The 19,561-nt window shown below is 36.4% G+C and overlaps 1 protein-coding gene across 1 annotated transcript in view; it reads left to right on the top strand.

Annotated features, from left to right (window-relative positions):
* Positions 1 to 1,860: 1,860 nt before the first annotated feature.
* Positions 1,861 to 19,561, top strand: part of LOC104494585 (receptor-type tyrosine-protein phosphatase delta-like) — a gene marked incomplete at its 3' end in the record, with an annotated part of 64,014 nt that continues 46,313 nt past the window's right edge. Inside the window, exon 1 of the mRNA XM_010137446.1 lies at positions 1,861 to 1,945. Coding sequence (XP_010135748.1) covers positions 1,861 to 1,945 — 85 coding nt within the window. The remainder of the gene's footprint in view (positions 1,946 to 19,561) is intronic.

Below are 19,561 nucleotides of genomic sequence, written 5' to 3'. Positions count from 1 at the left end.
TTTCTATTAGATACCAAATTTAGTATTTTGGTGGCAGTGTTCGGAATGTGTGAAAATAATCTCCAGGGTCCCTTTAAAAAACAGATGTATAAAACAGGCACCTTTGTGGTCACCTGCTTTTTCCCTCCTCTGTTCCCCTTATTAAGTATCAGTGTCATTTCCTCTCTGCTTCCTCCCCTGCTAAAAGGAGCATTTTATGGTTCAGATGCACATCTTCATATCCATTGCATTTCTGCTGTTCAACTTCACGTATCAGCTAGTAAGTTTGCATGCCAATAAAAAAGATAAAGTTTTGTCAGTAAGTGAGTTGAGGTAGTTCAGGGCACTGTTACAACTCCTGCAGTACAGAAAAACTCAAAACCACCTCTTCCTTGAAAATTGATTTCATACCTCTCCATCTTTGTGATAGCTTTGGAATCATTATGGTAGCATTTGGCTCTGATGTGCTTGCACAGATGCAGATTGAGTCCAGCAGGACTGATGTCTCATGGACTTTGCTGTCATTTGAAATGCTGGCCTGAAAGAGGGGGTCTGATGCCTTCAGCGCTTGCCTGTGAAGATTTCTTAGGTTGTATTTTTCTGTGGCAGTAGCTGATTCAAAAGATAATTTTACAAAAGAGATTCATATAAGCCGTAGATTGCTAACAGCTGCTCATGTCTTTTCTTCCTTGAGTAGATTCTTTGAGTGTGGCACTGTACTGTAGGATGGACTCTTTATAAATCACTCACAAATCTGTAAGATCTATCTAGTGGAATGGTAATCAGTACAATTTTTATTTCGTCCTTTTGGTTTTTAACTTCACTGCATGGAAACCACTTGTAGTAATGAAAAAGATAGTATCAAATTTGCCCTTCAAAACATAAAATTACATTTCATAGAATCATAGAATAGAATCATTGTATCACTTTGGCTGGAAGAGACCTTTAAGATCATTGATTCCAGCTGTCAACCCAGCACTGCCAAATCACCACTAAGCCATGTCCCTCAGCACCACATCTACGTATCATCTTTTAAATACCTCCAGGGATAGTGACTTCAGTGCTTCCCTGAGCAGCTCAGTGTTATTTCATAGACTTTGAGAGGCTATTTGGGGGTATCTCAAAGTGTTTCTGGTGGGAGGGAGAAGTGTTTTATATTAATTTCTGTTATCTCTCAGGTTTGGTACATTTGGACAAGAATGAGGCACTGTTTTTTGAAGTCAGGTAGCTTAGCTGTAGTGCTCTCAGTGTATCATATTCGATTACACATCATCATAAATGAGATTGATTGAATTGGAAACTCAGTCCTTTATTCATTGATGGACTTCATTAGGGATAATTCAGATACTCAGACAGGAAATCACAACAGGAATTTTAACCTTTGACAGTTGTTGAACTACGCAATGTGCTAGCATTTGTCATCTAGATTTCAGAACACCTCATGAAGCAGATTTTGCTATGTTGTTCTTACCAGATGCCAGGGCATCAGCTCCCAGTATTCTGCTTGTATAGTGGACTTCTTATTCTGGTTATTAAATCCACTTTGTTTCCCTTCTTGCAACATGAGTACTCCAGTAATATATTATGCTTATACTTCATTAACAAGGACAGTTCTTGTGATTCAGAAGGTGTTGTTGAATACAGCTAGAGATCCAGGATGTGACAGATGAATCATGTTTCTTTTTCTTTCTCCCTTACTCTTTTGTCTTTAAAATTTTTTTGCCTCAAACTGTGAATGCTTAGAAAAAATCTGTGCCCTATTCTTTCTAACTATGTTTTTTTCTTATCTATTCCACAGGCTCTGAAAATACTTCATCTGAAATTACAGACCAGACAGACCCGCAGTGGCTTCTAAGCCAGTGAGAACAAGGCTGCCAAAGCATGCTGGTGCCAAGCTGTTGGATGATGCACGTAGTCAGGCCAATGGTGGTGCTCCTGTGCTTGCTACTCCATGCTGATGCTGAAAGTAAGCTTATTATTCATTTATGTTTTGGTTTTGGCCATGATGAGGAGTTTTTTATTTTCAGCTGATGTTTATTAATGGTCTCAGAATAAGTTTCCTTTTGAGTAATTCTTAAAACACTGTGAGATCATCTCTAGATCACAGCTAGTTTTTGAAAAGGATTATGTATGCAACTTCATTATTATTTTTCTTCTTAATGCTGTTTTTGTTAAGCAGCTAATGGCTCAGATGGTGGAGACCACGGCCACAAAGTTGCATGCTGAAAACAAGGACTGAGCTTGGTCAAGTACCTTAAAGACATCTGTCATTCTTTGAATATTTCATTCATAACTTTGGTTTAAAAAAAAGAGAAGGACACTGCCTCCCTACCCCCAAAATAATATCGAGTCCAATTAAAATTCCAGTCCCTTTGTAACTGCCACAGCAGCTGTTCTAATGTATTATTTCCGACAGCTGTCGTGGAGTACAGTATCCAAACAAATCAAGCAGAACTGACAACTTTGTGGCTGGCCTCAATGTCTGACAATTCAGTGAAGAAAGGTACCTATGTTTTCTTGTACTGAGGGGAAGCTGTTGGATTTGGTCAATTAGTTTGCTATTAATGAGAAGATAATATCTTCTTTTTAATTAAGAAATCATTAGGTCTGTCTTGTTTACATGTGTTTGTTCTCCCAACTGTGCTGTGGCTTCTTGGAGAAGTAATGTGCAAATGAGAAAAGCCATTTGCTTTCCACCTGTTGACCTGCAGGTTTACTACAAGCTGACCGTTAGGCTTGCTACAAGCTGGCTGTTAGCATTCACTTAATTGAGAGATGTTTTCCGACTGAATTATCCCACCCAAGTCTTTGCAGGTACATCAGTAATCAGTAACTTTGTTCCAGCTCTTGACTTTCAAAGACTTCTGTGTTTGTTCACACATCTGTGTGTAAAAAAAAAAAAAAAAAAAAAAAAAAAAAAAAAAAAAAAAAAAAAAAAAAAAAAGTTGAATTAAGTAGGAACACACAACATTCAAACCAGTGTCTCTAAGATTGAATTAATCAGTTCTCGGTAAACGTGTATTGTAGAGTTCCGTATCACTCCACTTACCACCTGCACTCCTGATGTACTAAATTACAGTGAGATACAAAATCTTTCCGCTTTCATGTATAATAAGACTTCCTTCTTTTAACTGTAGCTCTATGAAAGTGACATATATGGGGAAAAAAAAAACCCGAAAGGAAAAACATACATATATGTCAAGTACTGACAGCTGAGATTCTTTGGCCCCTTTCCAGGTAGATAATGACCAGCTGGGATGATTGTGTCTAAGGTGAAGCCAAGGACATTTTAACACTTTATCCAGCAAATAATTAATTGGTAAGTGGGCCCATATGTTAGATGTTTCTGCAGTTGTAGTAATCCACCTATTTTAAAAGTAAATTCTGTGCTTAGCAAACATAGACTTTTAGAATCTGGTATACCTGTTCTGCTTTAGGTAATGTCCAACCTCCTGTGGGTGAGCAGTCAAAGATGTTTTGGTAACCCCAGCTGGTTATCAATTTGCAAAAAGCCAGTCAAACCCCAGAAACTCCTTTGTTAGTCCTGTATTTGTGAGACGAAGGTAGAGTTTCCGTAATCATGTTACACTAAACAGAAGGTTCCCTCTTTCGTCATTCTTCACTGTGGGGAAAGAGGATAGTGTGTTTGAAGGTTAGCATGGAGTTTACTTCAAAATTGGCTGATGTCCCAGTACAGTTTTTAAAGAAGATTTCAGATTCGGTGTTCCAAAACTGCTGTATTGCACTTATGATTCTTTTTTTATCTTAAATAACATGAACCAAAGTATAAGTCACCTATTAGACTTTGCTAGCTAGGTCTAGGAGGCCCTCATGATGTTGTTGTGGACTTTCATATGCAGAATAAAGGTTGTAAGATGCATGAAGATAATCTTTTTGTGGGAGTTACTCTCAGTGAAACAAGCCTGGACAACGAGATGCAGCCTTAAAAGAAACTAAGACAGAGTAAAGATGATGTGATAATAAATATTTATTAATAGTGGATAAATAGTGTTTTCAAAGACAGATTCTTAATGATCTGATTCTCTACAGGACTAGTGTACTGCCTTGACTGGAGAACAGAGCATAGGTCTCTTCAAGATAATAGATTAATTGCTTGTTTTTTTCTATGGGTTTTAGACACTTTTTATACCATACTGTCTTACCTGATCATAAGTAATTTAATGTGGTTATGCTAATACGTAATAAGACAGGAGTGCTGTTATTGTTAGTTGGAAACACCCCACCCTAAATATCACTGATCATCTTTCACAAATGCACAAATCAGTTGAGTTTTGTACAGGAAGATCTCACATAAGCTAATCCTTTATGATTTTGTATATTTGTCATTAGTTGGTATTACTAGACAGAGTTATGAGAATAGAGGGTAGCCACACAAAGATACATTAGTTTATCTTCTTGGAGGGATTTATAATGTGGCAGTATCACCTATGGTTATTACTTAGTATCTGTTGCATCTTGTAATTAGCCAACAGGAGAAATAAAGTGACAATTTAAAAACACTTAAAAGACCTAAGATTTAAAAAAGGTAAAAGATAAGAAAGATTCAACTAAGTAAAAATTGATAAATACTGCTAGAATTTTGTAACTAAAGTATAATGGAATAATAATTTCGTTAACTACTTTTTCCTTTAAAAGAAATAGGAATAGTTTAAGACAAACTCACTTGTCCTATGTACTAGCAAAGACTTCAGATCAGGGTCTCTGTTAAGACATGCCAGAATACAGAATAATCAATTATGTTAAGAAGTGATAGGCTAGGTAACTGGTTTCACTTTATTTTCTTAAGGAGATAATGGAGCTGGACAATATAACTTACCAAGAACATAAGGGCAGTTTCTCACCTGATCATTTAAAAATGATTTTAGAATTTTGAATACTCTATTTCTGTTGGTCTTTCTTGTGTTTTTGTTGTTAAGAGTTTTTGCTGTGTGGGTGGTGGTACTGTGAAATGCAGGAAGTGAGCGAGCGCTTAGATGTACCAGGTGTACATGAAACGGCTACCTCAAATAGCCAGGATTTATCTAATCTGGCTAGCTCTTGTTTTATGGCGGAAGGCTTCTCTTTTGACATTACTTTCATTTTCTGCTTACTACTAGTAAAAGATGTGACTGAGGAATTGTATGAATGTCCAGAATTTGTATAAATTAACATAATACTCTTTTACAGTTGAAATTGTTTTTCAGCTTTATGCATCCTTTCCTGCATTCCTTTTATTTCTGAGATATTATAGAAAGAACTGTATTTGAAAGGAGAGAGAAAAATCAAATGCAAGGTTTTGTTCACTTGCACTGACTTAGTTTGAATTTCAGCTAAAAGGTGGTGATACACCTACCACAAAACAAAGAGGCTTGTGGTAGCTCCTGTATTCTAGTTAAATTTGATGATTTTATTCCCTTTACAATGTAATGCTGAAAACAATAAAACATATTTCTCTGTCTCTTAACCTACGAGAGTAAAGAAGGAGACTATGATTGACAAGTAGTTAATATGCACAGGCTTTTAAGTTGCATAAATATTCATATATGTATATACAAATGGTATACACTATATGGTATAGATTTAATTCTGGGCCGTATATGTGTCTAGATGCCTCCACAAAATATTGCATTAATTCTGTGAGCTGTAAATTAATGTTTTTCTGTTTTACCAATCTAAAAGAGATCTTTGAAAGTCATAGTAACCTTTTACTCTTACACACTACGCTTTGTTTATTTGGAAGTTATGCTGAATTTCTGCAGACACAGTTATTTTATGGGCTGGGTGCGAGATAGCATGGTATCAGGGAGCCTTCTCAGTGCAGACACACAGAAAGATATGTCGTCTCCTTCCATAATTAGCTCTTCTGGATTTCTTGAGGACCTGAAAAAAGTTCTGGATGTGTTGGAGTTGATCTGCCTTCCACTCATGCAGATACTGCTCCTTTTTATATAGCACTTTGTAAAAGGGTCCCAGACCTTACTTTTGTCCCTGGCCCTTCTTGAACTTCTTCACAAAGAGGTGGCACAACTATGTTATTTCCTTTTAGTAGGGAAAGGACACAGAAAGTGTGATAAGAGGGACGAAACTTTTTTCTTTTTTTTTTCTCTATCACCATAGAAAGGCCATGCCTTACTATTTTTTAAATCATTTTTCTGTTGCTAGCACAAGCGACTACAGAAGAGAAGATACATACAGCCATTGCCACTGTACTGTTTTCTTTCCAGAGTAATTGCAAATGGATGCTCGTACTTGTCTGATCTCACTGCAAAATCACTGTGGGTAGGATCCAAGTAGTAAGCCCAAGCCTGCTTCATGCTTTTGAAGAGGTTCCCAGCCTTGATCTAGGGAACAACAACCTTGTACTTTTTTTCTGTTTCTGTCTACTACCCTCACAGCTGAAGGAAGGAATGACGCATCTTTGTAACTCTTCATTGCTGTGAAAGACCCCAAACTTTGAAATCTGTTGGCACGGGATGATAAACTCTTCCATGGCCACCTCTCAAAAAAGGGGTGCAGGAGGGAAATGCCAAAAACCCCTTTCCTGGTGGACTGGATACACACCATGTCCTTACGTTTGCATACAAGATTTGATTCTCTTTGTTAATATACAAAGTAAGTTTATACTTGTTGACTAAGTAAGTGAAGTAAGCAAAATTGAAAGACACCGTTTTAGAATAGAAGCCACAGTTCTTTCTTCATTTAGAAGTGATCACAGCTGACTGTAAAAGGCAAACAGAAATACTAAACACAAACAATACATTTATTGTATATGGCTTCAATTCCCAATTGTTTGAAATATGAATAATGCTTTGTTCTGTCTTTGGCTCCTGCATATGATGCTTGCGTGTCAATTAGCATTACACCGTTTAATGGAAAAGTCTTCATGATGTTCTGTAGAGCAGCATCAAGAAGGACTAAAACTTAATGCTGACAGGACGGTGATTACTTTTTACAAATGTTGGGGTAATTGAGACAAGTTCTTGTTTAAATTTGATCTAAGGGCAGTAATTTAGTATTGGTGAAATCAAATGTAAGATGGCCATTTTTCCTATATTTTTGACTTGTTACATCATGCTAATTCATTATGTTTTTTAAAGAAAGCCTGTTTTTCCCTGCTAATACCATTATTCCCCTTTAATTTTTTTTAATGTTTTTAAGCTAAAACACGTTCATGCAGTCCTCATTGAAATTTTTTGTTTCAAAGCATTTGTCTAGAACAGTAAACTAACCTAAATAGATCTTCCAAAGTAATTATCTTACAGTAAGTCTTGCAACTGGACATACATGTTTTACACTGAAGAAACCCCAAACTATTCCAGAATAGCTTTGTAAACGCTATATGCCAACAAGCCCAACATGGAAATTATTTACTTTTTTGAGTGTGTGCCTTTGGTAACTAGGACTAAATTTCTGTCATATTACATTTAGATTTAAACTCTTACATATTTAAAGAGTTTATTTCAATTACTGCTTTCAGTTATGGGCAGTAGCAAGAACTGAAAATCCAAAGATAAAATCTTTCTGGTTTTTATTAGTAATTTTTTGAGTATCATTTATCTTCATATCTTAGTGCTGATAACATCCATTTTCTGTAAGATTATTTACATTGCCGTGTCTTTTAATAATGCTGATGTATGCAAGAAAGATTAAATATGGACTGCCTTTCCTGAAAAAAAAAAATTAGAAAAAGGAGCTTTCAATTTCTTTTTTTTTTTAAAGGAATTTTTATACGCTCTCTGCAGTTCAACCCTAAGGACATTTTCCAGTTGATTGTATGAAAATTAGTATATAGTATTTTGAGACTAATTTTATATTGCACTTGTTAAATATGATATTAAAATACATCAAGTAAATCACCAATCAGTTCTCAGGAGTTTTAGTCTTAGAGAAAAGTGGGACAGCTAGTCATACCAAACCTTTCTAGATGCATTCATTTTGCTCTGCAGCACAGGGAAGGCTTTGGAATACATGTGATAGCTGAGATGGAGGATCAAGGGAAAGGGAAAACACTATGTGATCATTCCAAACATACCGACTTAATCACAGAAACTACAGATAATACGGATGTTTGCATAAACCAGGATTTATCAAACTGTTATTTTTCAAGTTCTTACATTAAAACAAATTTGAATAATTTAATTCCAAAATACCACCGTATCTGCTTAACTTGCTTATGAAGTATTAATAGCAAAATTGAGACCTGCTTGAGGGATATTGTTTTCCAGTTCACTTAGTTTTTAAGAAGGTGTTCAGGTTATTTCTAAATCTGCACATTAAGAAAACATTTCAATATTTAATATGAACAAAAAATCTGTGTGCATTTTGTAAAGTGTCGATTCAGAATTAAATATAGTTTGCCAGGGCTTTAAACTACAAAATAAACTGAAGAGCAATTGCAGAATGTTTCTCCTGAATGTTTTTCTGAGTTTATCTCTGCAGCTTTGACGATCACTTCCAGGTCTGTTTGACAGCTGCCGTAAATTTAGGTGGGTGCAGGGCCCCCAACAGCAGAGCACCGAGCAGAGCTGAGTCGCAAGCTCTGGCATTCTGAGAAGCCTTTAAGCCATAGTAGCATTGCCTGTGGCTGACTGCAGAGGCAGTGAATTTTCTCCAGGAATGAAATGGGGTTTTCTAGAGCATATGTAAAATCAGAGTCAGGAAATCCAGGGACTCCTGTCTTTCCCAACACCCAAGAAATCTGGATAAGGGAACAGTATTTTAATATCCCATCAGGGTTGGAAAAACCATATTATTTAGGTTAATGTCAAGTGTTAACAGAAATTATTGCTGGAGAAACTTTGGTATGGGTAACTGTCTCACTGTGTGCAGTTCCCTGCAGCATCAGTAAAGACTACTAGCATATAAAGGAGTGTAGGTCATTAATATTCCCTTGTCAGAACTGGCAGGGAATTCCAATGTGTCTGTATTTGCTAGACCGCTTAAGAACATGTCTACGTACTTCGAAAGTTTATGTATCATAGTCTTAATATAGGAGCAATTCTTAGGGAAGAAGAAAGGAGAAAGAACAATATAGAAATCTTAGATTTTTTAAAACTTATGTTCGCACCGCACAACTGCTGTGGTGGGTTACAGTATCTTCACACCTTATCTGAGGAGTGGCTGAAACAGAGATAAAATGTTGAGTAGCAACATCTGTTGCAGCAGTGAACTTTTGACAACAGTTTTAGTGTATTACAAAAATCTGAAAATACTTATGTGAAGATCACCGTTCCCTTTTATTTCCACCCTGACTTTCAGAAAACAACCTCCCAACAAAGTTACTGATGTATAGGATGTTTCTGTCTTAAAGTAGCGTCTGCTTGAAGCTGTATTTATTCAGACTAGTTAGGCAGATGTTTTTTAATTTGATCCTTTCAAATATTTGGTAATACGCAAAAATTTTAATGAATTTTTGGTGGTGCAAACTAAATACATTTTACTGTTTCCTTCTTCTAAAGGCAGCAGTGTGAAGAATAAAGTTAAATCTTGACTTTAAATTGCTATAAAAGACGTTTAAACATAAAGTTGTCTATAGGTTGCTGCTGTGGCTTTCACTGAAACATACAAAACTGCCATGTACGTATTATGAGAAAAATGAATGCTGAATTATAATACCAGCTGATGAATAAGGAGTTTATGTGGTATAATTGAGCAGAATACATTGATAAAAGATAATTCAGACTGGAAAATACTCATACAAGGTGAATGCAAATATGTGGCAAATGATCGTTTTTCTTAAAAAGAAATTCTGGAGCATGACTGTAAATAGCACTTTGGACATGGTCATACTGTGCATAGTAATAGCAAACAACAGAATTTCACAGACCACACGACATTGTCAAGTTCCGTACTACCAAGAAATTCTGAGAGCCTTTTCCAAGCAATGCTGCTGTTCAGGAAGAGAGTTCAATAGAAGTTTAAAATTTATTCTCTTGAGATGTAAATTCCTCAACTAAATGTGTCTATGAAACTTCAATGGATAGCGGTTTAGTTCTAGTTCGTGCCGAAGAAGCTAATTTTTAAGTTACTGTGTATTTTTTAAGCTCCCTATGCTTTCTAATTCAGTAGCAGCATATGGATGGGAGGCTTCACTAGAGTTGGGTGGGGATTTTTTTATTGGCACTTGCAGATGTGAAGGAGGAAGAAACAAGAAGGGAAAATTATATTAAATTTGTTTTGGCAATGGGAGTTAATTATATATGGACATTTCCAAGGGATTTTCACCTGAGTGAAGGTGAAAATATATGCTTTAGAAAAGTCTGTAAAATATCTGTTGAGAACATTGGCTGGTGTTGTCTGGATTGGAGAGAGAAATAGTCATTTGGTCTCCCAATCTAGTGAAACAGCACGCATTTTAGCAACAACAAATGCAAGAGCAAACAGATAATAATGAAAAATACAGTCCAGAATACAGAATAATATCTTTAAATGTTATGATTTTGAAAATAACTGAAAGGGGTTTTTTTTTGTGGAAACGTTCCTTGTGTTAAGATGAGGCAGTAGGGTCTAGCATTATGTTTCAACGGAAAAACAAGCGTAGAATAAACAGGAGTGCAATGGCAGATTAACCCTACATATATGGTCCCGGTGAGGCTAAATGTAGTGCAAATCTAGTCCTTGTTTCTCATTCTAGGAAGTGTGTGACAAACCTCAGAAAGTGTAGAGAAGAGAGAAACATAAATTCAGGACTGGGAAAATGCTTTTTTGTCTTTGAGTAGTAAGTTAAGTTTGTTTATAAAAAGATGACTGAAGGCTTGTTTCAGCTGAGGTATACATATTTTCTTGTAGAGAAGATAGAGATTTCAGTAGAGAATTTTGCTTAGGAAGTTTGAAGAAAATTTAACAATAATCTGATGGCTAATTCTGGGCATTTACGTTGTAACTTCTGGAACAGACTGCTTAAATGGCAGTTTGGTACAATATTTTCAGGTAAAGAATTGATGCATTTTATAAATACTAAACAAGATGCTAGACTGAGTACAAAAGTGGGGAGAGTCTATTTGCCTTATTTAATGTAAAAGACAAGATCTATGAATAATTCTTCCTGAGGAAATAAAGGGAAGGAGGAGACTATTAGAGATGATAATAAACATTAGTGCACTCGCATCTTGTGTACTGGAATGCAGTCTGATATACGCATCTCAAGAAGACACAACCGAGTTAGGTAAGATGCAGCCAATGACAGCTAAAATGTCTAGAGGATGGAACAGCTGCCATGTGAGAAGGGACTGGAAAGACTGAGACTCCCCCATTTTCAAGAAGAGTTGACAGAGGCAGGTGTGGGGCTTATGGCTGAGGTCTGCCAAATTGTGAGGATGGAGGATAAAGTGAAAGCAGAACGGATATCTACTCACCCCTTAATAATACAACTGTTGTGTTTGAAGAAGTTAGTAGAAGGTTAATTGAAAGTAGATGAAACATGGAATTTGCTGCATATTTTTGTGGAGGCAGGCAGTGTCTATAGTTTCTTGTACAGGATTTTCATAAATTAATACCAAAAGAGTAAACAGGAACACCAGCTCTAATGTCTTTAGAAAGTGAAGTGAATGCGCCTCAAAAAATGAACAGGTTCACGTGCCCAGATAGCATCTTCTTTTGACGTTGCTGGAGGAGACTGCACAGACTTGGTGTGAGCCAATAAAGCTTTTGCTGTGGTCTTGCATTTGGAAATATATATACTTTAAGAAGCATTGTTCAGCACTGTTTATTAACCACTGAAAAGCTGATTTGGAGATTCTTGTATCACACTGTTGGTATCATTGAAAACTTGAAGTGAAATGAAAAGCAATGGCGAGCATTTAAGCAAATGTGTTTTATAATTTTGGAAAATTACAATATTACTGTTGGAGATGGCAGTTCTTACACGTATGCCAGCTGTGTGCCAGCATGTGTATACATTGCTGTGGGGCAGGAGACACAAGGATTAGAGTTAATTTATAGGATGCCTTTTGATGCTTTGCGGTTCACAGGCAAAGCAGGTTGCTGGAAAATCACAGAATCACAGAACGTTAGGGGTTAGAAGGGACCTCTAGGGATCACCCAGTCCAATGCCACTGCTGAAGTAAGTTTAACCCCGAGCAGGTTGCACAGGATCGCATCCAGGAGGGTTTTGAGTTTCTCTAGAGGAGTAGACTCCATAATCTCTTTGGGCAGCCTGTTCCAGTGCTCTGTCACCTTGAATACAGTTTTTTCCTCATGTTCAGATGGACTTTCCTGGGTTCCAGATTGTGCCCATTGCCCCTTGTCCTGTCGCTAGGCACCACTGAAAAGAAACTGGCACTGTTGTCTTGACACTCACCCTTGTAAGTTGTAGTAAACTTTTTTGGAATTAATAATACATAAAAAGTCAGTTGCTTCTTATTCTGCAATTGAAAAGGTATTATTTATAACTTTTTGCAGATATCTCCAGTCTGGATAGAAACAAAAGCTAGAACTGGGTTGTTTTCATGTTTTATTTTTTCTTTTTTTCCTAAGTTTTATTTCTAAACATTCTCCCTTTGTTAATGGAACATGATTCTTTTAGATGGATGATTTACATTCTACTTAGCAGCTTGGTGTTGGTTTTTACTCATGAATTACAGATTTCTAAAAATAGTACAGTGAAATGAAGTGCTTTGGAGATTCGTAAGTATAGTGGTGTGGATAACATGAGTATGTTAAAAATAGCTTTTAGATTTACGTGAAAAATATGTGTGATTTTTCCCATGGCAGGAACTCCATTAGAAAAATTTTCGCTGCTATACACTATTTGACAGTAGCTCAGTACCCACACAGAGCAGGAGTTCATTTGGTGTCTTGAGAAAAGCAAATGTGTCTTTGTGACAATCCATGATTTGTCTCAATTTAGATAACAGATAGGTTACTTATAAGCAGTTGGACAAAAACTAAAGTCTGCATAAACCTTGAAGCTTTCTGGTATTTTTTTCTGTATCAAGTGTAGGATGGGGGGAAAAAAAAGGCATTTCTTCTCTCATAGCCATGTAACTTACAGGTATTCCTAAAAACTTCTTTTCCAGTTCTATTTCAAATTTTTGCTAATTTTTTCCTTCTGAAGAAATGTGAATGGTGGTTAGAGAGGATTTTTGACTAGACTTGGCCATGAATTTGTTTATCTGATTCTGAAAAGAAGAAGCTGGACTCTGGATAAAATTTGTAGATTTTATTTATATGAAAATTCCAGCCAAATTATTCTCAGATTCCCCAACTGCAGCAAGATGCCTTGGTTTGTTGACTTTTTTAACAGGCAGAAAAATCCACCTTTTGTCTGGAATGCACCAAGCCTTTCTCCTCAGATGCATAGAACAGTAATTCTCTATGGGTTCCTCTCTAACATCTGCACTTACTTGACTGAGAATTTAAGGGTGCCGCTGTTAGTAAATATACATTTCTGATGTTGAGCAGATCTGCCAAGTCTTTAGCATCTGATTTTTTTGTGATTTTTTTTTTCTTTTCCTTATCTGAGTGTATTATCTTATTCTTCCTTGCAAAATACACTTTAACCTTGTGGGAAAGATGGACTGCTCTCAGAGCCTGCAGATCAAGAATTTGGATCTCTTTGATGTTAATAAATCTGTCCTGTCTTTCCATTTTACAAAGAAAGCATTTTGAAGAACCAGTGAGAATAAGAAAAAGGTCTCTAATGTATGGGGACCAAATCTAATTCTCAGGTTTTAGATTTTGGGTCAAATCTGTGTCCATTACAGTCTTCCTCATATTAACGAGATAATTTTTCTAATTACAGTTTTCTTATTAGGTGTTTATTAATTTACTTCTTAGGTGATGAACAGAATGTAAAACTGCATTTGCAAGTCATCAGAACTGTTCTGCTTGAGCTATAGATACCTTAATACAGAAAGGGCTGCTATCTCTTGTGCATAGATCATCCTCAGTGATGATATTTAGACATCTGACTGTAGGCAAGAGAAGAGTCTGTGCTGAGACTGTCAGATTTGAAAGAAGAGATTTTCTTTTCTTACTTCTTTGGTTTTTTTCTTAATTGCTTTCACAAGTGTCACCCCGGTACCCTATCTGAAGCTAACTTTTAAGAAGTAGATTAAAAGCCCTTGTCTGTAGTTCTTTACGAGTACATTTGGACATCGTGGGAAAACTGTTAATAGCTTTCAGATTTTGGATTCAGGAAGAAGAAGTTAGTAAAGCAGGCAAGCACTCCTTGCCGTTTAGAAGAGTAATGCACAGTTTCGGGGTATGCACAGTTTCAGGGAATGCTGATGGCTTTGACTGTATAGTGCTAATACGGAAGACTGATCGTTTTAGAAGGCTACTACAGTTTGTATTTTAGGATGATTTAAATCTCACCTCTATAATATTTATCTCTAAATTATGCTAATGAAAAATCTTTTAAAATAGTGTGCAAGATTTCTCTGATAATTAATTTTTTCCTTTTTCTGCCAAGATACCCGAAGTAGCACAAAGACAGCATAGTCTATGATCTAAAACTAGTGTTGATGCTCCAGTCTTCTTTTTTGTCACAATCCAGGGGATGCCTTCTGCTTTGAGAAGGTATGCATTTTGCTGTGAGCAAGTGCTCGTCTGCTGGCGTGGGGGGAATTCAAAATGGCACCAAAGAGTGACCCTGCTTTTCTGCTAAGCTGTTTATATCCTCTGGACTTCACCCTGATAGTTCAGCAATTCAGATTTCCTGTATCCTTTTACCCTTTCTGCTTCTTTCTGTGCATCCCTTTTCCTCTTCACCTGTCTTTATGCTTTCTCTTGGTAGCTTCTCCACTCCTTTTCTTAATGTCAAAAGTGAGCACCAGTTTTTATAAATGTCTGTGGAATCTGGTACAGAAATGTTGTCAATTATGCATCATGAAGTAAAAACAAAGCTTGAGCAGTCATATGGAAATGATAGACTGAAAAATTCATCAAAGAAATTTAATTTAAGTTGCAGAAACTCATTAGAAGTCAGTAAAGTAACATTATAGTGTAAAGCTTAAACAGTAGCAGCCTTTCTTTCTTAATATTCAAATGGACACACTTTCTCACTTTATTTCTGGTTCCGGATGTTTAAAATTCATTTTAATTGACCCAACTGTTTCCAAAAATGACAAAGATCCTTTCAGTGGTATCTGTGTTGTATGATCAGGCAAGCAGTCAGACAGACAAGGCTTATTTTCTGCTGATCTTTCAGCACTTTCAATGAAGAAAGGGTGAGCTCTTTAATGACATAAAAAGTCAAACTCTAATTTTTTCATCTGTGAAGAATAGACAAATCTTTTAAAAAGGGAGTGTAACTGTGCACAAATATTCTATTTTTTAATTCCTGTTAAAAAAAGACATTTTACCTCTGCAAATAATTTTAAGAATCATTGCTTTGCTAAAATTCAACATGCTTTCCTAGCTTTCTAGTCTATGGGATCTGTAGACTCACTATGTTTAGCAAAGTTATTTTTTCTTCTCTGCATCCTTTTTTTTTTTTCAATGCAAACTTTTTTTTGAGTCTGTGATGTTTTGTTTTGTTTTCTGAGACTGAAGTAGTACAGCCTTCACATTTTAAGTACCTATAAGGAGAATGGAGTTCTCAGGGTCCTATCCTAGAAATAGAAAGTTTAGATAAACCTAATTGATTGTAGGCTTACTGTTGTTCATTATCTTAATTAGTCTAAGTAATTAAAACATTGATTGGCACTGATCCCTTACTAACGAACAGAAAAGCTTAGTGCTTTCCTTCTTGATCCCTTAAGACCTGTCATTTCAGTTCTTCATGCAACTCTTCGTTTGTGGTATTTGAGCTGTCAAGAAGCATGAAGTCAGTGCACAGCACTGTAACTCTCCAGCATGAACAGCACTGGGAGGGGTTTAACCTAACCCCATTGGTTGTGCTTACAGACAAACTGCTTCTTGATGGCTGTTGCCTCAGTGCAAAATAAAAGATGATACTAAGCTGGCTGTAGCTAATTAATGCTGGACAATGAACCATGTAATAGAGTTCGTTATAGAGACCTGAGTGGGTTTTTTTGACAATTAATTTTCATTGCTCATGGTTTGGTGTAGGGATTCTTTTGTGGCTATGTATTTCAACCAAAGTGTTTTGGGTATGAGCAATTAATATTTTCTTTAGTTGTACCAACTTAGACATCTACCTGTCCATTTTCAGAATTGTAATGTTGAGTCTGCATGACAAATTCAGTGACTGAAAATTTGTCTCTAGTAACTTTGAGTACTGTATGAGCTAATATGTAGTGGCTAGTACTGATCAAACGTGTTCAGCTCATACTGATTAGCTAGATGAAGCAAAATACTGATCATTTGAAAACTGCGTCACTGACAGTGGATGATTTCTCAAGCTTCCAACCTTCCAATGCTTTACCAGAGGGTTGTGAAGCATTGGAACAGGCTGCCCAGGGAAGTGGTTGAGTCACTATCCTTGTATCCTTGTGTCCAGGTATTTAAAAGATGTGTAGACATCTTAGATATCTTAGGGATATTGTTTAGTGCTGGACTTGGCAGTGTTATGTTTACATTTGGACTCAGTGATCTTAAAGGTCTTTTCCAACCTAAATGATGTCATTCTATCCTGGAAACTTCTTGTAAATAAAGGAGTTTGTAAGTTTGAAAACTTCTTGCTTAAATTCTAACAACCGATCCATTAGTCTATGTGAGAATATTCACAATAATTTTTGTTTTTTGCATTGCCTCAGGGATTCATTTGGATATACTTAAGATTGACATTCATGGGTTCATTAGGGAATTAAAATGAAAATGGAGAAATTCTTACATTAGTTTCCTTAAATGAGATACTGTAATCTGTGCACAAGGTGCTGTTCTGAGGGACCTGGACAGGATAGAGAAATGGAAACAGGAATCTCATGAAGTTCAAGAAAGGGAAGAGGAAAGCCCTGCATCTGGGGAGGAACAAATCCTTGCATGCTGAGAGATGACCAGCTGAAAAACAGCCTGATGGAAAATGTCTTGGGCGTCCTGGTGGACAAAAAGTTGACCAGTAATGTGTCCTTGCAGCAAAGAAAGCTAACAACTTCATGGGATGAGGCAATATTTCCTCTTTATTCAGCACTGGTGAGATGCAGCTGGAGTGCTCAGTCCGGTGGTGGTCTCCTCGGTATAAAAGAGTGTACATGCTGGAGTAAGTCCAGTGAAGGGCCATGAAGGCAATGACAGGGTTGAAACATTATTCATACAAAGAGAAATTGAGAGCTGTTACTGCTTAGCCTGAAGAGAGAAGGCTTAGTGAGATGTTATCAATGTATATATAAATACCTGAGTAAATATGTGGGAGCCAAAGTCTTCTCAGTGATGCCTAGTGTCAGCATGACAGGCAGTGGACACAAACTGAAATACACGAAGCTCTGTTTAAACATAATTTGTTTTGTTGTTGTTATTATCATCATAATCATTATCATTATTTCAAGAGTGACTGAGCCCTAGAGGAGGCTTTTGAGTGTGTTTGCAGAGTCTCCATTCCTGGAAACACTTAAAACTGAGCAAAGCATGACTCTGGGCAACTCTTTAACAGCCATCTAGAGGTGACCTGGGTCTGAACCGGGGGTGGACTAAACATCTCCAGATGTGACTGCCAGCTTTAGTGAATCTGTGGTTCTGTGAAAATTAATACCTACATTTCAGTGTGCCCTGAATATTTTTAATGTTGTTTTTCAGCTGGTGATGTGAAACTATGGAAGCAAAATATTTTTAAGCCTACTAGTTTTATGGAAATAAGAATGGGAGATATACTATAGAAAAAGAAAGCTATTTCCTTAACTCAGTGAGGAAGGAGAGAAAAATTGGCAGTTTAATAATTGGTTAGATTTCTTTGGCATAAAAAAAAACAAAACCAAATCATCACAATATTCACAGTGGAAAGCAAACCACAAATTTGAAAGCGTTAACTCATCTATATCCAATTGTGACAGAAAAATAAGTAAGAGAGATAGGTGACATACAAAACTACAGGATCCATGTTTTCAAATTCTACGTGTTCCAGTTTTATTCCACTTACAATAAGGCGAAGAATTGCATGAATTGTAGTCTCTATCTTGCACGTACCACTGCCAGTTGCAGTGCTGTTCCATGTCTGAAAGTCTGTGACCAGCAAAACTGCTATTTATTCTGGCTGAAGCAATGGTCTCTTTTTCATAAATATACCTTCAGTTATCTATAGAATAAATGTCTTTAAGTGTTTGGGTGAAATCTTGCGCAAATGAAATCGGTTGCAAAAATCATATCCAAATTACAGAGTCCAGGGCTTGTACCATTGTCCGTATTTACACTGGGTGAAACACTCCATCAGAGTTCCAAAAGCAGTAAGTAAATCATTGACATACATTAATTTGGTACACTGAAAATGAAAGCTATGAAAGCTAACTAGGTATCAGTTTAAAACATAAAAGACTCTTGTGTATCCTCAGTACATTTCAGACTAAGTTTTGACCAGTAGAACTCCAGTTAATCAAAATCTCAACCATCTGAACAGTGCCTTCACTGTTTTACTTTCTCAAATATGCGTGTTGAAAACCTTTAGATTAAAAAGTTGGCATCATTTATTACTTTAATAAAGTACAATATACCATGAGTTCAATGAATAGAAAATGTGTAATGCACAGAATAGCTTTGGTTTTTTTCTTAGTTGCTTGAACTTTTTCTAACAATGTCATAAAAATGTGTGTTTTGTTCTAAATGAGTATATAGTTTCCTTTAGAATGATAGGCAAAACAAACTTCTCATTTCAAACCAAGTTCATTTTCAATCCTGCACTGCTTTTTGTTAGTACTTTCTCCATTATTTTTTACTTCCCTGATTTTCTAATTAAGTTTTGGGCAAGAGAAAAGAGAAATAGTATTTAGAGATGGGTGACAGAACCTAATTATTTTAGTTGTACACCATTAGGGATTGCTTAAAATGAATTGAAGCAAAACTGTAAGGTTTTATTATTTATGTTTGTATGCGTCATGTTGACATTAAATTTCTATAATCATTAGTCCTAAAATATTTAGTGTTTTCATCTGTTCACTATTAGATTGAATTGCCAGTTTATTTTCAAAAATGAATTAGAATGGTGGTGACCAAAATGATGGTGACCAAAGCTTTATAATGCAGAACACTATCTCTCTCACTGGTTAGGAATAACAAAAGCACATCACAGTACGTCTTGGACATTAACGGCTGACCTCTAGTGTGCAGTTCAGCCATGTAATTGAATAAGTCAATTTGTGAAGACAGTGATTTTATGAACTGGAATTCAAGTACAGCAAGATGATAAGGGAACTGTTTGACTATGGTGAGGATGCTATAAAATGGGAAAAACCCTGCTTTTGATCTGCCTGGGTTGGCTGTTCGATTGGGCTATGAGTTCGAGGACTGATCACAAACAAATATGAATAATAGGTGTGCTTTCTTTTTATGGTTGCACAATTCCACAGGTGAAAATAATACTGTGTGATAAGAGAGAATTTGTTCTCTTACATCTAGTTATTCATCAGTGAAATGTCACACACCGATGGGGCGGGGAGGTGGAGTGGGGGGAAAATGAGTGTAGGTAGTTTGGACTAATTGAAATGACAGGTCGGATAACAAAAGATTTCAAAGAATTGACTATTCTTCCTGC

The sequence above is a fragment of the Buceros rhinoceros genome, unplaced genomic scaffold (assembly GCF_000710305.1).
Source record: "Buceros rhinoceros silvestris isolate BGI_N320 unplaced genomic scaffold, ASM71030v1 scaffold1546, whole genome shotgun sequence".
In the NCBI taxonomy this organism is placed as follows: domain Eukaryota; kingdom Metazoa; phylum Chordata; class Aves; order Bucerotiformes; family Bucerotidae; genus Buceros; species Buceros rhinoceros.
Note: the sequence above shows the minus strand (reverse complement) of the source record. Positions and strands in the feature narration are given on the sequence as shown.